This window comes from Pan troglodytes, chromosome 5 (genome assembly GCF_028858775.2).
Source record: "Pan troglodytes isolate AG18354 chromosome 5, NHGRI_mPanTro3-v2.0_pri, whole genome shotgun sequence".
NCBI lineage: Eukaryota > Metazoa > Chordata > Mammalia > Primates > Hominidae > Pan > Pan troglodytes.
The window spans coordinates 142,007,042-142,029,805 of record NC_072403.2 but is presented as its reverse complement, the minus strand read 5'-3'; the positions used below and the strand labels follow the sequence as shown (position 1 = coordinate 142,029,805).

Sequence of the window (22,764 nt, the reverse complement as noted above, 5' to 3'; positions counted from 1 at the left end):
CATCTTAACAAGCTTTCATCTAACGCATAAATTATACCTAACAGTATAACAACACTGACAACTGGTGGCTGGATTGTTAGCTGTGTCTATACTCCTGCAATGAAATGGAAAGTGTGCTGTTCTTAACAGTTGAGCTTTACACATAGGGGCAAACAAGGTGTGTATGCGTGTAACTGTAGACAGCAGATGTTGGAGAGCACCTTCTGAGATTACTCAGTCTACTTTCTGCCTTCTGGCAGGAGTAGACACAGCCAAAATCAGAGGGGTAATTGACTGCTTTGCTTGGAGGAGATGACAGGCAAGTGGCTTATTTTTAAAGGTCTCTACTGAAAAGGGTCTCCTGCTGTACGCTTACAGAATTAAAAGTTAGAAACCAGATTCCTTTTTATTCTAGTGCTCACTGTAAGTGATATCATTCTTAATCACCCCTTATATTGAAGTTTTGGAGACGGAGTTGAAAACAACTAATAAAATAATCTTCCGAAAGTGGACTGTGATAAATATCTTATTATAAACATTATTGAGGAATGTATATGACTTAAGGGATTTTTTTAGACATAATGCTAATATTACTTATTATAAACCTCAAATGGAGTCAATCATGGTGTTAGAATGACACTGGAAAATAAAATAATGGAAACTAATTTCACTTTATTAAAAAGATAAAATGTTGCTTATTTCTTTCTTTGGCTTCCTCTGTGCTATGAACTATATAAATGCATGCTATTAAGTTCTGTGGGTTTTCTTTTTATAAGGAGCCTAGTGTTACTGCTGTGGGGTATCATAAAATGGTACTCACAAATATTCTTATGCATCTCATCTTATACAAAGACATTTTTATACAACTGATTCATACTGCCTGTTAGTATACATCAATTTGTCAATTTCAACACACCCCATCTCTTTTTGACTCTGCCAATTCCACACATTTCACCATCCACTGCATTTCAGTGCTTTGATCCCATTAAGTAACATATTGCAATTTAGTGGAACACTTACTTCATCTTTAAATACCTTTCCATGTTCTTCACACCCAGGTAAGCTCTGTATAAATTCTGACACCTGTCAAAAGCAATATCAAAATTCCCAGTTAAAAAACACAGTCAGAATCTAAATGCTACAGGTTCAAAACATTTAACCCATATGCATTAGTTATTTCTCTCACAATAATTTCTTCTCTTTCAGAAAAAAAGGACTAAACGCTACCTACGCTCAATGTTCCACACCTCTTAAGCCAGTAATCCTGTATCGGGTGTCGGGCAGCAAAGAAAATAAAATATACCTCGTCTGTGCTCCATTTGGAAACTTTACTGGCAGGGATTCCTGCGACAGTTGGAAGAAGTTTGCTTTGCTGCTCCCAGCGCAAGGGCAGACATGGAATTGGGGACTTAAAGGACAGAAAGACAGCTGACCGACGCTGTGCCTGCTGGACGGTGGGTTCTTCCCGGGCACCTGGTCAATGAAAACAAATGGGAAATCACTCTCTGAAAGCAGCAAGAAAGCCCCAAATGCTGTGCATCTCCCAGATAATGAGACTGGGGGTGGGAGTGGTTAAAGCATTGGTTCCTTTCAGCATTATACTATTGAATAGGCTCTTCTTTGTCTTTACTGAAGGTCACTATAAAAAACAACCTGTAAATTCAACTGATATCATTTGCTACAGCACTCATTACTAAAGATATGCTTCATTATGTTGTTCAACGTTGTCTCTTTAATGCTTCAGATAAGAAACGTGCCTCAAAGTTTTAATGGGAAGGAAAGTTAGTCTTATTCTAGGAAGTTGTTTATTTGCTCCCCTTTCTGCTTTGGATGTTGTAAAGGTAACAGCCAAGTTGCATCTCACGTCTAACACCTGTGCTTACCATGTATTCACAGTTGGCGTACTTTCTCTCTCCTTTTGTCTCAGGGCTTGGTTTGGTTTTTTAACTTCTTATTTACTAATCATACTGATTTTTTAAATAGCCAATTCAATTTTTTGACAGGGACATGAAATTATTGCAATAAAAATAAAACAGCAGAAATGCAAATGCTTTTGTAATATTTTACTTGTTCAGATCAAAATTAAAACTACTAAATATTCTTACTGTAGCCTGGGCAACAAGACAAGGTCCCATCTCTTGAAAGAAAAAAAAAACCCTACTGAATATTCTATTTATGTTAGAGCTTCTGAACCCAAAGCTAGTTTTATGGCTGCTTTCCTAAAACAGCCATTCTCTAGCAAAGGATTTTTGTCCTCTGGACGCTTGACTTAGAGCTGTCAATCGTCATCTCCTTATGGTCCTTTAGAACAGAAACCTTTTCTGAAAACTCTGTATTCAAAGCACCTCAGAAGAAAGGCACCTCCCCTACATTTCCTCTCCGCTCACACACCAGCTCAGTTACAAGGACACCTCAATTCTATCACAAAGCCTTGCTTTTATATCTCTAAGATCTATAGAAAGACACAGAAATCACTAAGTGTAAAGTTCACTGAATTTTCACAAAGTGAACACACCCATGTAACCAACACCCTGACTGAAAACAAAACGTGGCCAGCACACCCTTCCAATCACACCTCATCTGTCAAGGGTGACCACTTCCTTGACTACTAACACCATAGATTCATTTACCCTTTTTTGAATTGTATTTAAAATGGAAACTTGGGTATCTGGCTTCTTTCTCTAAACAGCATGTTTCTGAGATTCATCCACATTGTTGTGAGTAGTAGAAGTTACCTTCTCTTTCTTGTATGGTTTTTGTGGTTGTGAATACTCTATAATTTATTTGGAGATCATGAACAATGAGCAACTGAGTTGTTTTTAATTTGGTGCTATTACAAACATTCTTGTACAGATTATTTTGTCAGAGGCGTTTGAACCAGAGCAACTCCATCTTGAGCAGGAGCTGGGTAAAATGAGGCTGATACCTACTGGGTCTGAGACAACTGCATTCCCAGATGGTTAAGGCATTCTAAGTCACAGGATGAGCTAGGAGATGTGGACAAGATACAGGTCATAAAGACCTTGCTGATAAAACAGACTGCAGTAAAGAAGCCAGACAAAACCCACCAAAACCAAGTGACCTCTGGTCGTCCTCACTGCTACACTCTCACCAGCGCCAGGACAGTTTACAATTGTCATGTCAACATCAGGAAGTTACCCTATACAGTCTAAAAAGGGGAGGCACAAATAATCCACCCCCTGTTTAGCATATCATCAAGAAATAACCACAAAAGTGGGCAACCATTTGGAGTAGTCATTCTTTATTCCTTTCCTTTCCTAATACACTTTTGCATCCTCACTTCACTCTCTGGACTTGCCCCAAATTCTTTCTTGCACGAGACCCAAGAATCCTCTCCTGGGGTCTGGATTGGGACCCTTTCCTGGTAACAATTTCTTGAATGTATGTATGTGTTTCCATTACACATATACCAAAGAGTGAAACTTTGAGGTCGCAGCATGTGTGTACATTAAGCTTTGGTAAATCCTGTCAGCTTTCCAAAACAACTGCAGAATACCTACCAACAGCATATGACAGTTCCAATTGCTTCACCTCCACACCAATGCTTGGTATTGTCTATCTTTTTCTTTTTAACCGTTTAGTGGGTGTATAGTGGTATCACATTATGGTTACAAATACATTCCATGATTAATGATAATCTTTCCCTATGTTTATTTTCCACATAGACAGGCTCTTTTGTAAAGGGCTTATTTCTACTAGACAAATTTCCAATAGATAAATTTGGTTAAGAAATGACTTCTTTACAATATTGAGTCTTCCAATCCATGAAGAAGCTAAATCCCTCAATTTCTTTGGCTCTTCTTTAATATCTCTCATTAATATTTTGTCATTTTCAGGTAGACATCTTGCACATCTTTTGTTAAATTTATTCCTATGTATCAGATGTTTCCTGAGGCTGTTATAAGTGGTAAATTTTTTAAAAATTTATTTCTTATTGTTCTGTTACAGTTTTCTAATAAGTTTATTCTTAAACTAGCCTAATCCAAAATTTGAATTGCTCTGAATGCTAGAAAGTCACTATGCTGAGTCAAAAATCTCTTTTATTGGAGTTGACACCCACTGGTTCTGGTACTACCTCATTGAGCTTATACAGAAAAATTCTAGTGTCTGCTCCACATGAAACATTTCAAATCTTCAAATATGTTTTAAAAAGCCATCATTATCCCTCTTTCCACATTTCATCCAATCAACCTCAAAGGTGCAGGTCCTCATCCCATTTTATTGAATATCTATTATGAACCAAATACATAAACCAGAAACAGTTTGTTTTTATTCTCTTTTTCTTTTTGAATTGCCCAGATTTAAGGAATTTTTGTGTTGCAAAATACGGAGTAACTTAAAAACATCTTTTTAATCTCAGGTATTCTAAAGAGCTTAGCTATTATTTGAAATACAATATTTGTACATATTTTATAAGACAGCTTTATATGAAATGGTAAGATTTCCAATTCTACACTACAGTAAAACAATAGGGCTGACTTTGTAATTTGTATCCTGAGTGCATGCCATATAATTAGTCTTTTCCAAAGCCATAGTCTTTATCCTATTACTGTTTATGTTCTATTAACACTCAGCACTGTTCATTCTATCACTGCAGACCTACTCTTCCATTTTATTTTCTGCTAAAAGCTGTATTAGTCACAATTCATTTCTAATGTTCCGCACATTGTTCCTTAGAAAAATAACTAACCCATTCTAAGGAAATGACTAAAAACACCAAAGCCCTTATGTCTGTGGTTGCCTCTGCATGTCTTTAAGCCTGATACGATAAATAGGCCTAGATATACATACTCTTCCAATCCTAGTACCAACTCTGCCTCCTTCGCATTAAGACTTTCCTTCCTTTTGCTGAGTCTTCTTCGCTAACTGATGTTATCTGCCACACAGCATGCCACCTCCTATGATTTTAATCCAAAAGGAATAAAGAAAGCAGCTTCATTTGAGCAAATTTGTACTGCATTCCTTGAATTGCAAAGAAAAGTGACTCCAGGTTTTTGTTTTAACATGTTATGACATAGGCTAAAATAAATGCAAATAGACTCCGGCTCCAGTAGGTGGTTCAGTGCCAAGAGTAAGGAAGGGTAGGTTTAAATGTGCACAATATGCCTCGGGAAACAGAGCCTCGTGTTCTAAAGACATTTCAGCCACCTCCCTTTGCCTGGGACCCTATTTCATGCCACTCTCCTCTCAAAGCATTGACATGCATGGAAAAGAAAATTTTTAAGAAGTTTTCTCTATTTCTGAAGTTTTCTGTGATGAACATTGACCAAAGGTATGTGATCAAACTCTTTTCTCACTTGCCCCACTTGGTTTCGGGTTGTGTGCTTCCACAGTGAGTAAAAAATATTTTAGGCTGACTGTGAATAACTAAAATTACCATATGGAAGGAATGGTCATCCTTCCTGATTCTTGATTCAACAATCTGATAAATTTTATTTGTAGAACCAAAGCTGTCATCCTCAACAGTGGAAAGATAAGAATTAAGAGAAAAGTGACAGTACATTAAAATGGACACAGTATACTGCAGAGAAAAATAATAATATTCATTATGTTTATGAACAAATTAATCTATTCAGTCTAATGTTTAATCAAATAATCACTACTTTTCTTTTAAAAAATTTTCTCAGTGAGGCCTATACATATGTATGAGAAAGAGACAGACACTAAAGACCTCTAGTCATGAATAAGAGGCATAAAGACCAATGTTTTGTTGAAAAAAAGATAAAAAGATTTTTGTGTGCCAAATTTGAAGATCCAAATCTACCTACAAGTCAGACAGGACCAGCTGAAAAGTAGCTTCCAGTCTTAGAACACAGCACCACCAATATCCCTGGCCCTACACACCATGAGATATTGCATGGTATAAGGAATGTACTGTTAGGATCTCTTTTATACTCAAATTTCAAACATTCACTGGTAAAGCCCCAGTAAGAGGTGCCTCTACCGACCCTGCACCTGTGCACCTCCATCAGGGTCAGCAGATGCTCTCTGGATAGATCGGATGGATGGCACCTTCCAGCGAGATAAAAGAATGTCTCCCATTCTTATCTTCATCATGCACTGGTATGCTAAAGAAACCACAAAACACTCCAAGGAGCAGCTTTGGGCAAAAGTCTTTTCTCTCACCTGGAAAAGATTCCTTCTGAGTTATCATCCACTGACTCCACAATTCCAAGTTTAGAAGTTCATCTTAAGAAAATAATGAAGCACGAACGCTAACAATCATCTCAAAGTCAGTTACAGTGGAGGGTCTCTGGTACATATGTAACTGTACTCAGATAAAGACTACATTTCCCAGCTTCCTTTTCAGCTAAAAGTGGCCATATGACTAACGGACATAAGCAGAAGTGGAATCTACAACATCCTGTGAGTTCTGCTAATTGGACTTGGAAGTGCTCTTAAAGGCTGAGAGCACACCCACCACCACTCCCCCAATATGTCCCTCCTTCCTGCTGGGTAGAATAGTACTTTAATGGCTAGCCTTCCAGCAACCACCTCTAACCATGATATGGTGTTGGGAATACGTGCTCTGCAAGGCAGAGCAGCAAGATAAATGGAATCTGATTTCCTGACACTGTTAAGTACCATTTAAATCCTGGACCAAGCTCTGTACTTCCTTTATGTGGAAGAGAAATAAGCCTCTTTTACCTTACATAAGCCATTTTATGCGTTTTATATTACACACACACACACACACACACACACACACACCACTAACCCTAATCACTACTAAAGTTTACTGCAAAAACATTTATAACAGTCAGAAATACAAAATAACTAGCCTAGATAACCCAACAGTAGGGGATTGGTTTGTTAAGTGATGCTACATCCATCCACAGAGAGAATATTTAACATTATGTTGCAAGAAGTATAAATACTTACGCAAACTGCAGGTTACAAAGTATTTTGTACACTTCAGATAGAAACAGTCTAAAAAAGTAGGTCCCCACATTCAGAAAATGGTATAAAATTACATGTAATTTTGATTTTCTCCATTTTGCTTCCCTGTATTTGCTAATTGTTTTATAATAAACATGCATTATTTGGATAATAAAAGTTATATAAACTAGCACCAGGTATTAAATAAACTACTTAATGTTACTAAAAAATAACAAAAAAATGGAAGTCTCACTTTGGTGACTTGGAAAGCAATTTAATGCACTTGTGGAACTATATCATTAAAACAACATCAATCGGTGGGTCTCGTTAATATCAGAAGAAAATGATAGATGGGAGTAATAGTAAGAAAAATAAGTTTGTGGATCTTTGACTTCATTATTTCATCCCTCTAAAAAAGCAGCAAACAAGGGATGTTTTTTAAATGTTGATTCTTAGTGATAAAGGCCTGCCTCTATTGTTTACCATATGAAAGTTCTTCATTCAGCAATTATTTATTCAGCACTGTACTGTATCAGAAACTCGAAGGCTATATAAATACAGCATATACTTGCAGACTTTTGTTAGGCTACAGAGGACAATGACCCAAAATGTGGCGCTTTGGCATGCTAAATGCTCTGAATTAAAGGAAACTGAAAGACCTCAGAAGTAAGCCTCAGAAGCAAGGTCTCCCTTTGACCTTCCCCCATGTCCTGGTCTCTCTGATCCCTTCTTTCCCACGTGCAGAGAGAAATTCTCTAGAATTTCCTTATCTGACTAAGAAAACTTCTTTCCAAAAGAAATGCTATTGCCAACTTAGAAGTCTCATCAAATAGCCAAGAAAGATTTAACCACTAAAAGTCATCACCATGCTCAGAGAGACTTTTCATCTATTCTTCTCAGGGCAGCTCCAAGAGATTACCCAAGAGACATTATCTACATAGTAAGACCAACATTTGTTCACAGTGAAGTTCTGCTCCTCACCTGCCTGCAACCTCCCACAGAACTCAGAGAAATTTTGTCCCAGGCCATTGTTCTTTGGGCTCATTCATTTCTCCTGAAAATTATTTACTACCCCTCACAACTACCTATACCAATCCCACCCCCATTCTCCTTTCCTCTATGAAAAGGGGTCACAAGCTTCAACCATTGGACTTGAGTCTCATATTTGCAGGACTCCCACATTTATGCACATTAATATATTCTGTATGCCTCTTTCTCCTATTAATCTATTGTCAGTCATCTCAGTGAACCTTCAGAGAAGGCAGAGGGGAAGCTTACCCTCTGTCCCTACACTTTTTTGAAATGAAGTTTAATAAATAATAATGTCATTATCCAAAGTAGAAATGTGCAAATCAAATCTGCTCACATGCCTCTCATTTCTGGTTGAGTACAGGTATTAAAATTCCTGATTTGGCTTAGGGTAGAAGAAAGTGATGCAGAGAAAATACCTTTGTAAAAAGACTTTTCAAATAAAGATGATCCTGAAATAAACATCCTCTGGTGTTTCAGGAGAAACAAGACAATAAATCTTCAATATAGGGAACACTACCTAAACCAAATATGAGGTCTTTTGGTGGAAAGAGACATCTCTAATACCATGGAGGGTAAGAACCTGCTTCCTACCAGACTGTTCCCATCAGGGCCCAACAGAACCATCATGTGGTAGGCTGACCCAGGAGGGCAAGTGCCAGACAAAAGGAGGTACACATTATGCTCCTTGCCGCTTGCAAACTCAGATCCCAATCTGCTCCCTGCTTCTCCAAGCCTGAACAATGCTAAGTCCACAAGCTGCAGCACGAGCTACTGCTTACCACTTGTTCTGACTCATTCCTGTTCCTTTAGGCCAGTGGCAAAAGTGAAACCAGAATCTTCAAATGCCTTGTCTCAGTTTAGTTTCAAAACAATGCTTTGAGGGAGCTATCCCTAAGGTGAGGAAACGGAGGCCCAGCCCTGACGGCTCAAAGCCACACTGTGAGGCAGCAGCAGCACCAGGAAGTGATCCTCGATCGCCTGCCTCCTAATACCAAATACAGGGTTGTGGTCAACAGGTTCAGTTTTTGAGTCTGATAAACCTGGATTCAAAGCCACACTCTGCCACTGACCAGCTCTATATATTCCTGGCTAAATCAAATTAACAGTATTGTAGTAAGGATGACATGATATTTCTAAAATGCTTATCCCAGCATCTGGCATATAGTAAGCATTTGGCAAATGGGAGATAGTATTTCTCTGTTGAAAGAAACGCATATAACTGGGAGTATATTGGGCATGAAATAGTAAAAACAGAAATAAGTCAATAACCCTCTTAGGCTAACATTTCACGAATCTATAAAATACGCTTTTAATATGAAAGGAAAAAATAAAACCATAAGAAATGGGATACATCTGTTAATATTTTTCAAAGTAAGAGTTACTAACTGGTGACCAAATATAAAATGAAGAACAATAAAAGTGTTTGGGTAAAATAAGTGAATTCACAGCATGAAGGAATATAGATAAAATTAACTTCCAAGACACTTAACTCAGGCATGAAAGATAACTGAGGATCACTTCAAGGTTAATAATCAAAATAAACCAATGGCTATGGAAGCAAAAAGCAAGCCTGTCTTTTTAGGTGAGAATCTGGCATGTTATAAAGTAGAATTCAGTTCTCTCCACACATGAGCCACCCAGGAGAGAGAGTGGCTGCAGAAGGGAAAACAAAACCATACCTTTCCCAGGAATACAACAATTTAAATTTGAAGGTCAAACTATTCAATTCTTTACTAATGGGACTTCCATAATGGTAGGAATGAGCTACTTATTCAGGTAGAGAAGACAGAAGCAAAAAAAGAGAGGGAGGGAGGGAGGGAAAGAGGTAAGGAGGGAGGGAGCGAGGGAGGGAAGTATTGAGTTAAAGTCCCCAAAGATCAAATTCAGTAGCATAGCAGGAATCATCCCCAAAAGCTCATAATTACACATACTCTACTAAACACAATTAACAGAAGAAATGGGTGGGGGGAGGGAAATATCCTTTTTTAAGAGGGGGGTGTGTGTGTGTGCGTGCGTGTCTTTTAAATCAATTTGCTCCTAGACTCAAAACAGGCCTCATGGACCTATGGAGTCTTAAATCCTCTTGACATTGTAAAGCAACTTAGGGTGGTTTCTCAGGTCTCCTCTAGAATAAATGCTACCCACACTGCAAGGGGCATTCTCTCCCACCCCCAGGCCACCCCAGCCAGGCTAGGTTTGAAAGGGCTACTTCTGCCACTGGAGGAGTGGAAATGAGAATGAACACTGGTGGGCACCTGTAGGTTCACTAGAGGGCTCCGGAATGGAGCACATCTGTCTGACCTTCAGCCTTGGGTTTGAAAGAGGAATTGTGCCAGGACTCAAACGGGAACATTAAGCATTTAGTGTTCTTCACAAGAGACCTTGGGAAAACTTCTCGGGATGCAAAAATGATCAAACAGAAAACAATTACCATGGGGCCTCTGATAAAAAGTTCTAGAAAACATCAGAAGAAGAGCACTGAGTTATAGACAGAAGAGTTTCATGACGTTAGCAATGCACAAGGGGAAATAAACTCTATAAAACAAAAATAGGCTATGAAAAGAGAACAAGCCAATGTAGGAAATCACAGGAAAATAAGAGACATTGCTGTTAAAATTCATGTTAAAGGCAGTAAATAGCATACTCGACAGAACGAGAGACTGAGTGAGCTATTTCAACTTGAAAAACACGTTGACAACATCACAAAATGCCAAAGTTGTTAAAATATTAAAATACTTCCATATTGGTTGGCAATAGTTACTCCCCACCATGTAGTCAGTCCCTTGTGGGACTTCCCCAAGATCCAGCATCTAAGCATAACTTCTGTTACAGCACGGAGCCTCCAGGACCCTGCTCCAGTACTAAGACGACTGTTTAACTGTCCTGTGCCATGTTGGTTACCAAATGAGCTGTTAAGTATTTTATTTTATTCTTTTTTTGAGATGGAGTTTCGCTCTTGTTGCCCAGGCTGGAGTGCAATGGCGCGATCTCAGCTCACTGCAACCTCCGCCTCCCAGGTTCAAGTGATTCTCCTGCCTCAGCCTCCCGAGTAGCTGGGATTACAGTCATGAGCCACCATGCCTGGCTAATTTTGTATTTTTAGTAAAGACTGGGTTTCTCCATGTTGGTCAGGCTGGTCTCAAACTCCTGACCTCAGGTGATCCACCCGCCTCGGCCTCCCAAAGTGTTGGGATTATAGGCGGGAGCCACCGCACCCGGCCCCTGTTAAGTATTTTTGATATCATTCCTTGGGTCTAGCCCAAGAAGAACAGGTATTACCTTCAAGAAAGATACAAATGAAGCAGAAGTATTAATAATAATCAAAACTATAACTTAAGGAAGCTTTCTGGATCTAAAGAAGACTGAATCAAAAAATCAAAAAGGCTCATGACTTCCCAGGCAAAACATCACAAAACAAGACAGAATTTAAGAGCCAGGTTCATTTTCAAAACCAAGAGAGTAGACTGAATTTAGGTGGCCTAATCTCACATAAAGGGATATTTTGGTTTGTTTCTTTTGTTTTGTCTGATTTTCCCTCAAAGAAAAACAGACTAAACATCTGGCTGAATATAGTGAATCTGTGGTGGGCCATTCTTTGCACCCTTCAGAACCAGGGCTTCATTCTCCCTGTGGAATGCAGATGCTCAAAGCTGCCTCCCTCTCCCGGAACTGTCCAAAGCCAAAGGGAGCTTCCTTGCCCGAGGACATGTGCCCCTCCCAGCAAACATCCGAGGATTGGTCAATTTAGAGATACAAAAGCCTGGTTCCCTTGCCTGAATTTGGGATAACTCCGAACCGCCACCTGCACAACTTGTGGGATGGGCTAAGGCCTCTGCTATAACTACATCACAGCTCAGCTTCTCCGTCTGCCCAATCCTGCTTCTTTCACTCTCTCACTGTTGTTGCTCCCAAGAATACTCACTAACAAACCTTTTGCACAAAACACTCTCAGGGTCTGTTTCCAGGGAACCCCATATAAGGCACTCAGTCAGGGCTCTATTAAGAACTGAGAGGCAGGAGGAAACCCACTGACTAGGCTCCGAGAGGTCCCCAGTGTCACTGAGAAATGTCTTCAGATACTATAAGCCTTGGTTTCGGACCAAAGCTCCCTGGATTTTAGGTGAAGACAACCAGTAAACTACTGGATGGTGCTATCCAGTACCGGACAAAGTGCTATCCAAATCTCTTTCATACAAAATGGTTCTTGAAAAACCATTTTGAAAAGATAAAAGAAATCTAAGGCTAAGAAAGATGTTAAAGCCTAGAATCGTAACATATTTTCACTATAGATAAATTTTATGTTACAATTTTATTCAAAATGTTTCAGAAACATGAAAAAGAAGAAAAATTACATTGATTTTAGGAGGCTAAAGCTGGATGAGACAGTGAAGGAGAACATTATAGGCCAATCTCACCTATAAAAATATGTGCAATAATTCTCAAAACAACTTATTTTATGAAGCTCTCTTTCACTAACGAAAAGTAAGACAATAAGCAAAAACATGCACATTGAACTACAGGTTTTACAGGTAAAAAACAATAAAAATAAATGACTTGAAAAATTACAAAATTAAGAATTATATATGACTCCTAGCAATGGTTCCTTGAAAGGAATAATAAAACAAAAACTTAGGCAATTCAAATCAAGAAAAACAGAAAGAAAAAAATTAGAAAGACATAAAACTACCTAAAAAAGAAGAGAATACCATGCATAGTATATGTTAATAAACTGGAAATTCTCCATTATGCAAACAATTTTCAGAAAGAAATTATGAAAATTGGCCCAGCAAATAAAATGGAAAGTTAAATAAACACTGAGTTAAAAAGATCGCTGAGAAACTAAATATGTTATCAAATTATTACTCCCTCAACAAGTTTAAAGCCTAGAAGATTTTATTATCAATCTATCTGAACTTTTAATGATCAGGTAATTCCATACAATAGACACTTATTCCACAATACTACTACTATTAATAAGAGTGAATACTCCAGCCACTGATGCATTTAATCCTCACAATAATCCAATGATATAGATACCATTACTACATCCATTTTACACAAGACGAAACTGAGGCACAAACAGGTTAGGTACTTTGCCCAGAGCCAGCCGCACAGCTAGGAAGTAGTAGAGCTGAGACCTGAATGAAGGCCATGCTCTTACCTCCTCTTATAAACCACCATTCACAAAGAAAGGCCAAAGCTTTTGTCTAAGAATTCAAAATAGCCCTGATAACAAAACCTTCATATATTAAATATTTTTCTGCCTTTTTCCATAATCAGAAACATTTTAAATAATCGAATACTTGCATAGCACTTTCTGTGTGCCAGGCACTATTCTAAGCAAGCTACAAATGTGACTGTACTTCATCCTCATTACAATCTTATGAGGGAGGTATACTATCATCATCCTCCTGGATAGACAGATAAAGAAACAGAAACACTCAGAGGTATGTGATGACATGTCTAAGATCACACAGCAGCAGGTGGCAGAGCAGAGATTCCAACTCTGACCATTTATAGGCTTTGTACACCGTGCTACATAAACACCATAAGGGGTGCTGAAGACAGCACTGACTATAACTTTTAAATTAATCATAAATGGTTGCTTTATGAAAATCAGATATGGAAATCAAAGCATCACTTATGAAATAGGTCACTGCAAGCAAACAGCCATCAGGTGCCATTCTCAAATCTTATCGTAATCTAAACAAAACTATTTACATGAAAAGCAAAGTTCCCAGGGACAATCAAAATCATAATCAGACTGACATTTTCTTATAAAAAATAAATTATTATTGTTATATTTTATTTATAAATACCATCTATACTATGACTAACAGTTATTACAACTTCATTGCTTAATTAAACCACTCGCTCTGTAGCTCAGACTAGAGTGCAATGGTGTGATCTTGGTTCACTGCAACCTCTGCCTCCGAGGTTCAATTGATTCTCCTGCCTCAGCCTCCCGAGTAGCTGGGACTACAGGCATGTGCCACCACACCTGACTAATTTTTGTATTTTTAGTAGAGATGGGGTTTCACCGTGTTGGCCAGGCTGGTCTCAAACTCCTGACCTCAGGTGATCCGCCTGCCTTGGCCTCCCAAAGCAATATATTTTTAACAAAGATGCAGGACAAATTATTTCCTCCAATACAACTTAAAACATTGTTTAAGGAATTTTTTTTTTCATTTTGTGATATTAGATTAAGACAATATTCTATCTGGATGTCAAAACACATTCTGAATTGAGTTTTAAACACAGGAAGCAAATGATATCAACAATACTAAAGAAAATGTGTGACAAGGTCCTAAGAGAATGTCTTACCAAACTTTATGTACAATACTGTACCAATATGTGAGACTGTTAATACAGACCATAAATGAATCCATATAAAAAATTACATACTATATTGATACTAAACAATAAACTTTTGCTGCCTGCAAAAAAGAATAAGTTAACCAAACTTATTAGTTAACCAAACTTAAAGTTCATCTTTTGCAGCCATAAAAAAGAACGAGATCATGTCTTCTGCGGGAACATGGATGGAGCTGGAGGCTATTACTCTCAGCAAACTAATGCAGGAACAGAAAAAAAAGTACCGCATGTTCTCACTTATACATGGGAGCTAAATGATGAGAACCTACAAACACGAAGAAGGAAAGGACAGACACTGGAGTCTACTTGCCAGGGGAGGCCAGGAGGAGGCAGATGATCAGAAAAGGTAACTATCAGGTACTGGGCTTAATTCGTGGGTGATGAAATAATCTGTATAACAAACCCTCATGACACGAGTTTACCTACGTAACAAACCTTCACATGTATCCCTGAACCTAAAATAAAACAATAAAAATAAAAAATAAAATTCATTTTTAACATAAAAGAGACTGTTGTATTCCAGTTAAGGCTTTGATTGTTTCATATTAGCAGTAATACACATTAGTAATATGAGAATTATTATGGCTACCTCTGGCTTCATGTGATGTTCTCATTTCACTTTCTGTTCTCTCTTCAAAGTCTTCTTTGACATCATCAGCATGCTGGTCTCTAAGAAAAACAGGCATTTCAATATTTTATAAGAGAAACATTTTTAAAAAATGGTTCAGAACTACATCTCAACAACTGCTTTTCTTAATTTTAAACCAAAGGATGCTACTAAAGTGTTAGAAAGAATATATAGTTCTACTACAAGGCAATTAATTAATAACACCTATAAATGCCCATTTTCCTCATTATCAATTTTCATTTCCTATTCAGGAAGAAGATTTAAAGCTAAGGATAATAAAATGAACTATTCTGGAAAATGTAGCTATTGAATAATTCAACTACAATTTGGGACATGTATTCATGTGGAATTTTACTTACACAGTTTGGTAAGACTTCTATTTAAAGAAAGAAGACGTTTTGGAAGTCCACACCATTGAACTAAATCACTATATACGACTCAGCACTGGGATTCGGATGGAGGCTAAGACTGGCTTGGGGGAATCAATCCCAATTCTAGGAAGCTTTTCCTGGCTTAATCAGGTCAAGTCCACCCGCTGAAGTGATTTCACCTCTTTCTGACCAGGAGTAACCTAATGCTAAACTAAACATGCCAGAGATGCTCCAAAATGGAATAGATCCATTACAGTCTTAATTCAGAGCTTTTCTCCTTATGTCAAGGGCAAAAACGGGTTTGTTTGTTTTTTTAAAAAAAGGAACTACTTTTCTTACGTTTCAGGGACTTAAAATTTTTCACCCTAATGTATTCCATTCTCAGGGTTCACAATAAACCCCATTTTGCAATTTCTTCTATCCAGAATATGCTATCTGGCCTACACACTTTAGTGCTTTATAGTATTCTGTGTTTATGATGTGCTACTGTTTCATACATGCTGTTACCGTTACAAATATACGTGAGTTTCTTAAAGATCCAGAGCATACTTCTGTTAAGTTTTAATAACAGGGCAAATACATTTGAAACAAAATATCCCAACAAATATAAAAGGAGTTCTATAGTTTTAATTACAAAGGCACTAATTGAGTCTCCATTTGAAAATATAATAATTAACACAATGACACTAACACAGTAAGCATGCAATAAATACATGTTTTCTATTTTTACTGCTATTTTTAAATTATGTATTGTTTATTAGTGATTATCCTGTGAGGAGATACTATTTTTAAGAAAGATCATTTCCAGGAGCAAATGCGAAATTTCATTTGAATCTGAACTCCCCGGCTTAGTTCATGCTAAAGACAACTTGCTACAACTGCTGAAGTATACTTGCTCTTTTGAAAATGGGGGAGAATCATTATTTTTTTTTCCAAGAGAAATCAATTAAATGGCAACAGGGTCTCTTATTCCATAGAAAGTAGAAGGATGAAGCTATAGTAAAAACAAATGTAAGAATATCACTGATAACTGCAGAAAGAACATTAGTTGAAGTATTGATAAAAATTGTGTTTTCTATGTAAAAATAATGCTGCAGCTATGCTCGGTAATTACAACATGTTAAAATTAGCTTACCATGCTAAAATTAACTTCTATGAACTTCCAAATTTGTTTTATATTAAATTGGAAATAATATTGAGTGCACAAATTCTATCCCAGAAAGTATTGTCAACAAATAGTTTGTAGATGGCTATATCAATTATTATTAAAAACCATACACTACAGTCATATAACTTAAAATTGGCATTTCCCAAATAAAGCAAATTTCCAATTATTGTGGCTTTTCTAGAAGCTCTGATGAGTAGTTGATATTTTTTTTTTAAATAGAGAAACACCATGAGTCCAAAAGCTAAAAAGTCAAAATTTTCTGTATATTTCAGTTTTCAGGATCACAATTATCCACCAATAATCAGCAGTTACCCTTTTGTGGTTTTACTAAAGTATACTATTCCTTTAAAATAAGCTTTGTTAAAATAAAGATAGAAGACTTGAGCTATGAAAAAAGTTCCCTTGTTTTCTTATGCCTGAATACAATGACAATTACTTATTTTCTGAACTCCAAGAAAAAGATCACTTTCCAAGAGGGAACAGAGATAGAATAAGAAAGTAAAATCTTTGACCCAAAAAATTTCCTCATACCTGGATCTGACATAACCTATCCCAAAAGAGAAGCAGAATGGAAGCTATGTAGTCTTACATAATTTATGTTGCTTCATTATAGAAGCATGTTCAGTTTTCACTGTCCCAGTTTTAACTCGTGACACTTCATTAAATTGGACCCATACAAACCTGGGAATATATAAACACAGATATGTATTTTTACCAAACATGAAGAACTCCACAAAAAATGTTTATTGAATGTTTTATTTCAGGTTAATGTATTGATTCTGCAAATTCCTTCAAATTAAAAGCGCCTATACCCCTGAGGTTCTATGTGCTGTTTCCTTTAGCTAGAGAGTGGAAAGGTGGAAGACGGGGTCAATCTGCGCAGTCTCTTAGAACAGGCATTATGAAACAGATGGGTGAATAGAACCACTGGAGCGAGCAGAATCTTAATCGAGCACATCCAGACATGTGGAAACAGTTAATATTAATAAGAAAAGTTCACTTCTTAAGAACACAGTATGAGCCAAAGACTGACTGAGCTTTTTACATGCCCCATATTTTATAACACGCCTTGAAGGAAGGTTTATTACTATAGCCACAGAAATGTAGAGAAGTTAAGACTAAATTCACAGGGCGAATATAGCACCCGTTCTTCTTGACACCAAAATCTGCAATTGGATTCAATCGTCTTTTATTTTTACACTTGTGTTTTTCTAAAATAAAGTATGATATATGAAGTTAAGGGAAACATGCTTTTTGTGCCATAAACTTATTCTCCAAATTGTCTTTCATTGATAAGGTCAGGAATGAAGAGCCTGACTCTGTATTCTCATTTGTTTTACATTTTATTTAAAATAAAAATTGAGGCCAGACACAGTGGCTCATGCTTCTAATAACAACACTTTGGGAGACTGAGGCGGGAGGATTGCTTGAGTCCAGGAATTCGAGACCAGCCTGAGAAACACAGTGAGACTGTGTCTCTACAAAAAAAAAAAAAAAAAAAAAAAAAAGTTAGGCGTGCTGGCATGCGCCTGTAGTCCCAGCTACTTGGGAAGCTGAGGCAGGTGGGTCACTTTAGCCTTGGAGGTCAAAGCTGCGGTGAGCCATGATTGCACCACTGCACTTCAGCCTCGGTGACAAAGTGAGACTGTGTCTCAGAAAGAAAAAAACAAGAAAAATTGTTTATTCAATTGGACAACCATTATTTCTCTCTACTATAAGGTAGAATTTCATTACGCAAATTCTGGCTGAATATGTACTGTGAAGAATCTTTCTCTACACAAAAATGAAATCCTTGTTCTAGAATTTCAACTTCCTAAGCAAAATGTTATTTTAGCTACATAGTCTTCCAATTACAGACAAAATATGATTATATCAGAATGCCAAAACTCTGGGATAATGTTACAATACACTCTGGAGCAGAGTAAAAGATATGCTTCTTGACAGATTTTTAAAAATGACAACCAGAAATATTTTCATGCTATATTTTAATACCACAATTATTGTCAACCTAAACATTTCCTGGCCTGCTTTCCTTGATCAACATTTTTCATTATCAACAATTTCGTTTCAAAAGAGGGTACAAGCTGCTTAGGCGCAAGTGTGCGATTTTTTTTTTTAAGAGATAGGATCTCACTCCACTGTCCAGGCTGGAGTGTAGTGGTGCCATCATTAGCTCACTGTAACCTCAAACTCATGCTCAAGTGCTTCTCCAGCCTCAGCCTCCCAAGTAGCTGAAACTACAGGCATGCGATACCATGCCTGGCTAATTTTTAATTTTTTTGTAGAAACAGCGTGTCACTATGTTGCTCAGGGCTGGTCTGAATTTCTGGCTTCAAGCAATCCTCCTGCCTCACCCTCTCAAAGCATTGAGATTACCCACACTGCAGCTGGGTGCATGAATCTTAACATGGAGGAAGCAGCCCAGCAATAGTGGTTACACATATGATCTTAGGAAGTGAAGAGATCTGGTTTAAATTTCAGTTCTGCTACTCACTAGGTTTACACGACCATCAGCAAATTACTTAATTTCTCTAATTCTCAGTTACATCATTGGTAAAACAAGGATAATAAATCCTTTACCTCAGAGGGGCATGTTAAGAATGAAATAAAATAATGTATAGAAAGCACTTAGCACAGAGCCAGGCACTTAAGTAGGAGCATGATGCACAGCAGCTATTCCTAGTTATAAATTACTTATATTGTAGGATAAAATTATCTACTGACACATGTTGTCTTTAACCTTTCTTCAACTATTAAAATAGCTTTTAGAGTAATGATTCCAAGCACAGACTACAGTCAGACTGTCTGGGTTATAACCCAGGTCTGCTATGGACTAGCTATGTGGCCTCTAACCAAAGGAGGTTCCATGTTTGTAGAATGAAGGTGTGATGATGGCAACTACACCACATAAGGTATTATGAAGATTAAACGCACCCACATAGGTAAAAGCACCTAAAAAAAAGTGCATGGAAAACAGCAATTTCTCTTGGAATCTCAGAATTTTCAAGAAGCCATTTACTGCAATATTTCTTTAGTTGCAATTCAATACAATTCAATTCAATTCAATACATTTCAGTTGTATTGAATGGAAATACAATCATAGTGAAATCTTACTCAAGAATACTTTTGGCTTTTAATAAAGACAGTGGAATCCACTTGAATGGAAAAATGTATTCTTTATGACTCAGTATTTTCTTTTTCTCTCTAATTATGTGTCACTTTTTAGAGGTCTTACTGTCTTAATCTAATTATGCTTTGTGATAAATATTAGTAAAACAGACATGAGAATGGTAAATGCACAGGATGGCAGTTGAATATGTGCAGCTGTATTTCTTCAAGTCTGTTTGTCATATAAAAACAATTTCTAACCAATTACGTTTCAATTAGTCCCAGTCTGTTAAAAAATATTGAAAAACAAATTATTTTGCCCCAATTTAGGGATTTATCGATTTCTGCCACCTCTTTAAGTCCAGCAGGAAAGGAGGCAGATGCAGATTGCCATGTAGAGCGAAATATTTGCCAACCAGGTTAGGAAGCTCGGATTGACAGTTATTGCTGGCCCAGCATCAGAGACATGGCTACCTTGCGGCAGCTCAAGTGTGAAAGCTCACTCCTTAGTTTGGCTTGGTTTAAAATAACGCCACCCTTCTCTTTTCAAAATAGCTTATTCTAGTCTCATGGGGCCTTTGCAGAACTGAAAGAGACTTGTACTTCCCCAGTAACAAGCGGGGACAATGACTACCAGAGAGCTCTAAAAAATGTAGTTTTTCTGTTTTGGCCAGCAAAAGAATGTCTCTTTGCATGCTCCCAGCATTTTTTTTTAAGTTTCTGAGCTGTGACTTACTCGCAGGTAAAAACATAAGGGAATGAGAATCTCTACATTCTCTACAGAAAGTTTAAAAGAATACTTGAACTGCCTCCAAAATGCCTCGTACAAATGAAGAGCGACTGTACTTGAGGAGCTTCAGGTCAAGGAGGTCACCACCTTCGAAGGGATTCAGAAAAAGATGGCAAATAAAACCAGTGGGACTTGGGACTAAAACTTCTGCAACTATGAGTAACATTCAAATAAAGAGTTTTTAAAATTAAATTCCTTTTGAGATGATACAACAGCAATGGTTTTACTGAATTATGTTTTCATAAACATCACCCAGGAGAGGTAAACATGGTTTACTGCGTATCTAATGAATAAAAACATTTTGGTTAACAGGCCTATTTAATTATAATTTCGCATAAGGACCATACGCTAGTGAAAGAATACAATAAAAGGAATATAATGAATAAATGAGGTGGGTATTACCAAGATAACAAGGAAAAACCCTCCAGAAAAACTCAGCAATTAATCCTCTTATTAAATGAAAAGCCTTAACGAATAAGGTGAGGTTTGGGAAATAAAGATGATGTCTCTTAAGAGTGAGACTCTATTACTTTGTTGTTGTTGTTGTGGAAAAGAGAACAGATGTCACTGCTTTTCTACTCTACAGAAAAGGGTTTCCTGAGTCAGAAATGGGTGATATTCAAGGAGATAGAGTAAGATCCTGTTACAATATTGTTCCAACAACTTCACAGGCATATAGCAATAACACAGTCATCTTATCCTTCCACTTTGAATGGCTGCCTTGGTGTCACAGTGGTTGGCATCAGAACTGTGAGTGTTTTAACTAAACACTAAGCTACTCTTTGGGGTACATAAACAACTACAGAGATTTAACTCAGGTTCTCAAGAGCTACAATAGGAAAACACTTCCAGAGCTCCTAATTCGTACCTGGAAGCCCATCAACAAAAAGGGAGAAGAGGTTTTACAATAGCCAGAGAATGCCTAGTCATTGAAATTACTTTCGCCAATATTCAACATGAAGCTCTCGGCCCAGAAGACCTCAGGGGGCAAAAAACCAACTTCCCAAGGTTTACTAATTAACTTTTGTAATCTTTTAGAATGGTTGGCTCTAAATTGATTTTATTCTACTTGATGTGATAGTTTTGCAAAGCAAATAGATTTATATACGCTTATAGCTTCATACTTTATGTTAGCTTGCTTTCCTATCTGTTTAACAGGGTACAGACTTGGCTTTCGGTGTGACTAGCAAAATTGGATTCGTGCTAAAAATATAAACCAGATTGATGGCTGCAATTCTTGCAACCGCTCTATGTAGTTCTCATAGTGGAAACACTGGTCTTACAACTTGAGAAGCCATTTTAATGGCCTATAATGAACTGAACAGACTGATTTCTGCCATTAGACCAGTTAAGCAGTGGGCATTTGCCTTGCAAGGTAATCTAAGCATTTGGCAGGCATTTTAAAGCTGCTTTATTGTGTTTCTGTGGCTGATGTTTAGCAGGCTTAAACAACATGGGAGCTCAAAACATTAAGTGATTTTTAATAGAGATAGTACCTAATTTAGAACACAATTATAAGCAGCTGTAGAATAGATTTCATGAGAACAAGGCTATGTGGGATGGATGCCCGATGTTTCCCAACTAATAACACATTGTGAAGTATTACCCCTGAAAAGGGTGTTTTCATTCAGTAGTGATTTCCAAAGCCTGATTTATAGACTACTTGCATCTGTCACCTGGGAGGGCTGGTTAAAAATGAAGATTCCTGTGCCTTCATTTTTATGAACACAAGAATTCCATTTCCTGAATGAGTACCTCCGGGAGCAGTGCCTCAAAAGCCACATTTTTAACAAGCATCTCAAATGATTCTGCTGCAAATCAAAGTTTGAGACCCACAGTTTTATTAAGACATATAGAGAAACACATATATTGTTTCACTCAGCTGTAGATATGCAGAGATTTAAGTTATCAGTCCCCAGGAAAAGCTATTCCACTCACTGGTAGAGCCCATGCCTCATCTTGCCTCTAGGAGCAGCGTGAGGGCAGAGATGAGCTGCCACTGTCCACAGTGAGGAAACCATCTTTTCACAGCAAGCACTGGCACGAAAGACACTCCTCATACTTCTGACGAATAAATGGATCACTGGGATAGGATTGCATACTCACATTTCTGTCTATAAGGACCACGTACTCACATTTCTATCTAGAGGCACTGGGACTTCCCTTCACTCACACCCATTTGACAAGTCTCTGTAGGAAAAGAGATCCAAGCATTCAGCATACCTACAGGTGGATTCAGGGTGGGACCGTCTTAATATGGGGCAGAGCTTCCCGATAAGGATGCCCTGAATCCTAGGGTACAAGTGTTCTGAGATATTGATCCCCACAGCCCGCTGCATCCCTCTCTGGTGACTGGTAGGCAGCCTCATCCATTTCTTTGGTGTTCGACACAAACACTGTCATTTCTGTGGTA

At 37.6% G+C, this 22,764-nt stretch overlaps 1 protein-coding gene across 14 annotated transcripts in view; it reads right to left on the bottom strand.

The window, feature by feature from the left end:
• L3MBTL3 (L3MBTL histone methyl-lysine binding protein 3) overlaps nt 1-22,764 on the bottom strand; it is a 127,887-nt gene that overhangs the window by 6,520 nt on the left and 98,603 nt on the right. For all 14 annotated transcript variants that reach the window (XM_063813457.1, XM_016956299.4, XM_063813462.1 and 11 more), the window contains 3 exons: nt 14,876-14,955; nt 1,283-1,452; nt 1,000-1,062 (listed from right to left, as the gene is read on the bottom strand). In XM_063813457.1, the coding sequence (XP_063669527.1) occupies nt 1,000-1,062; nt 1,283-1,452; nt 14,876-14,955 (313 nt within the window). The remainder of the gene's footprint in view (nt 1-999; nt 1,063-1,282; nt 1,453-14,875; nt 14,956-22,764) is intronic.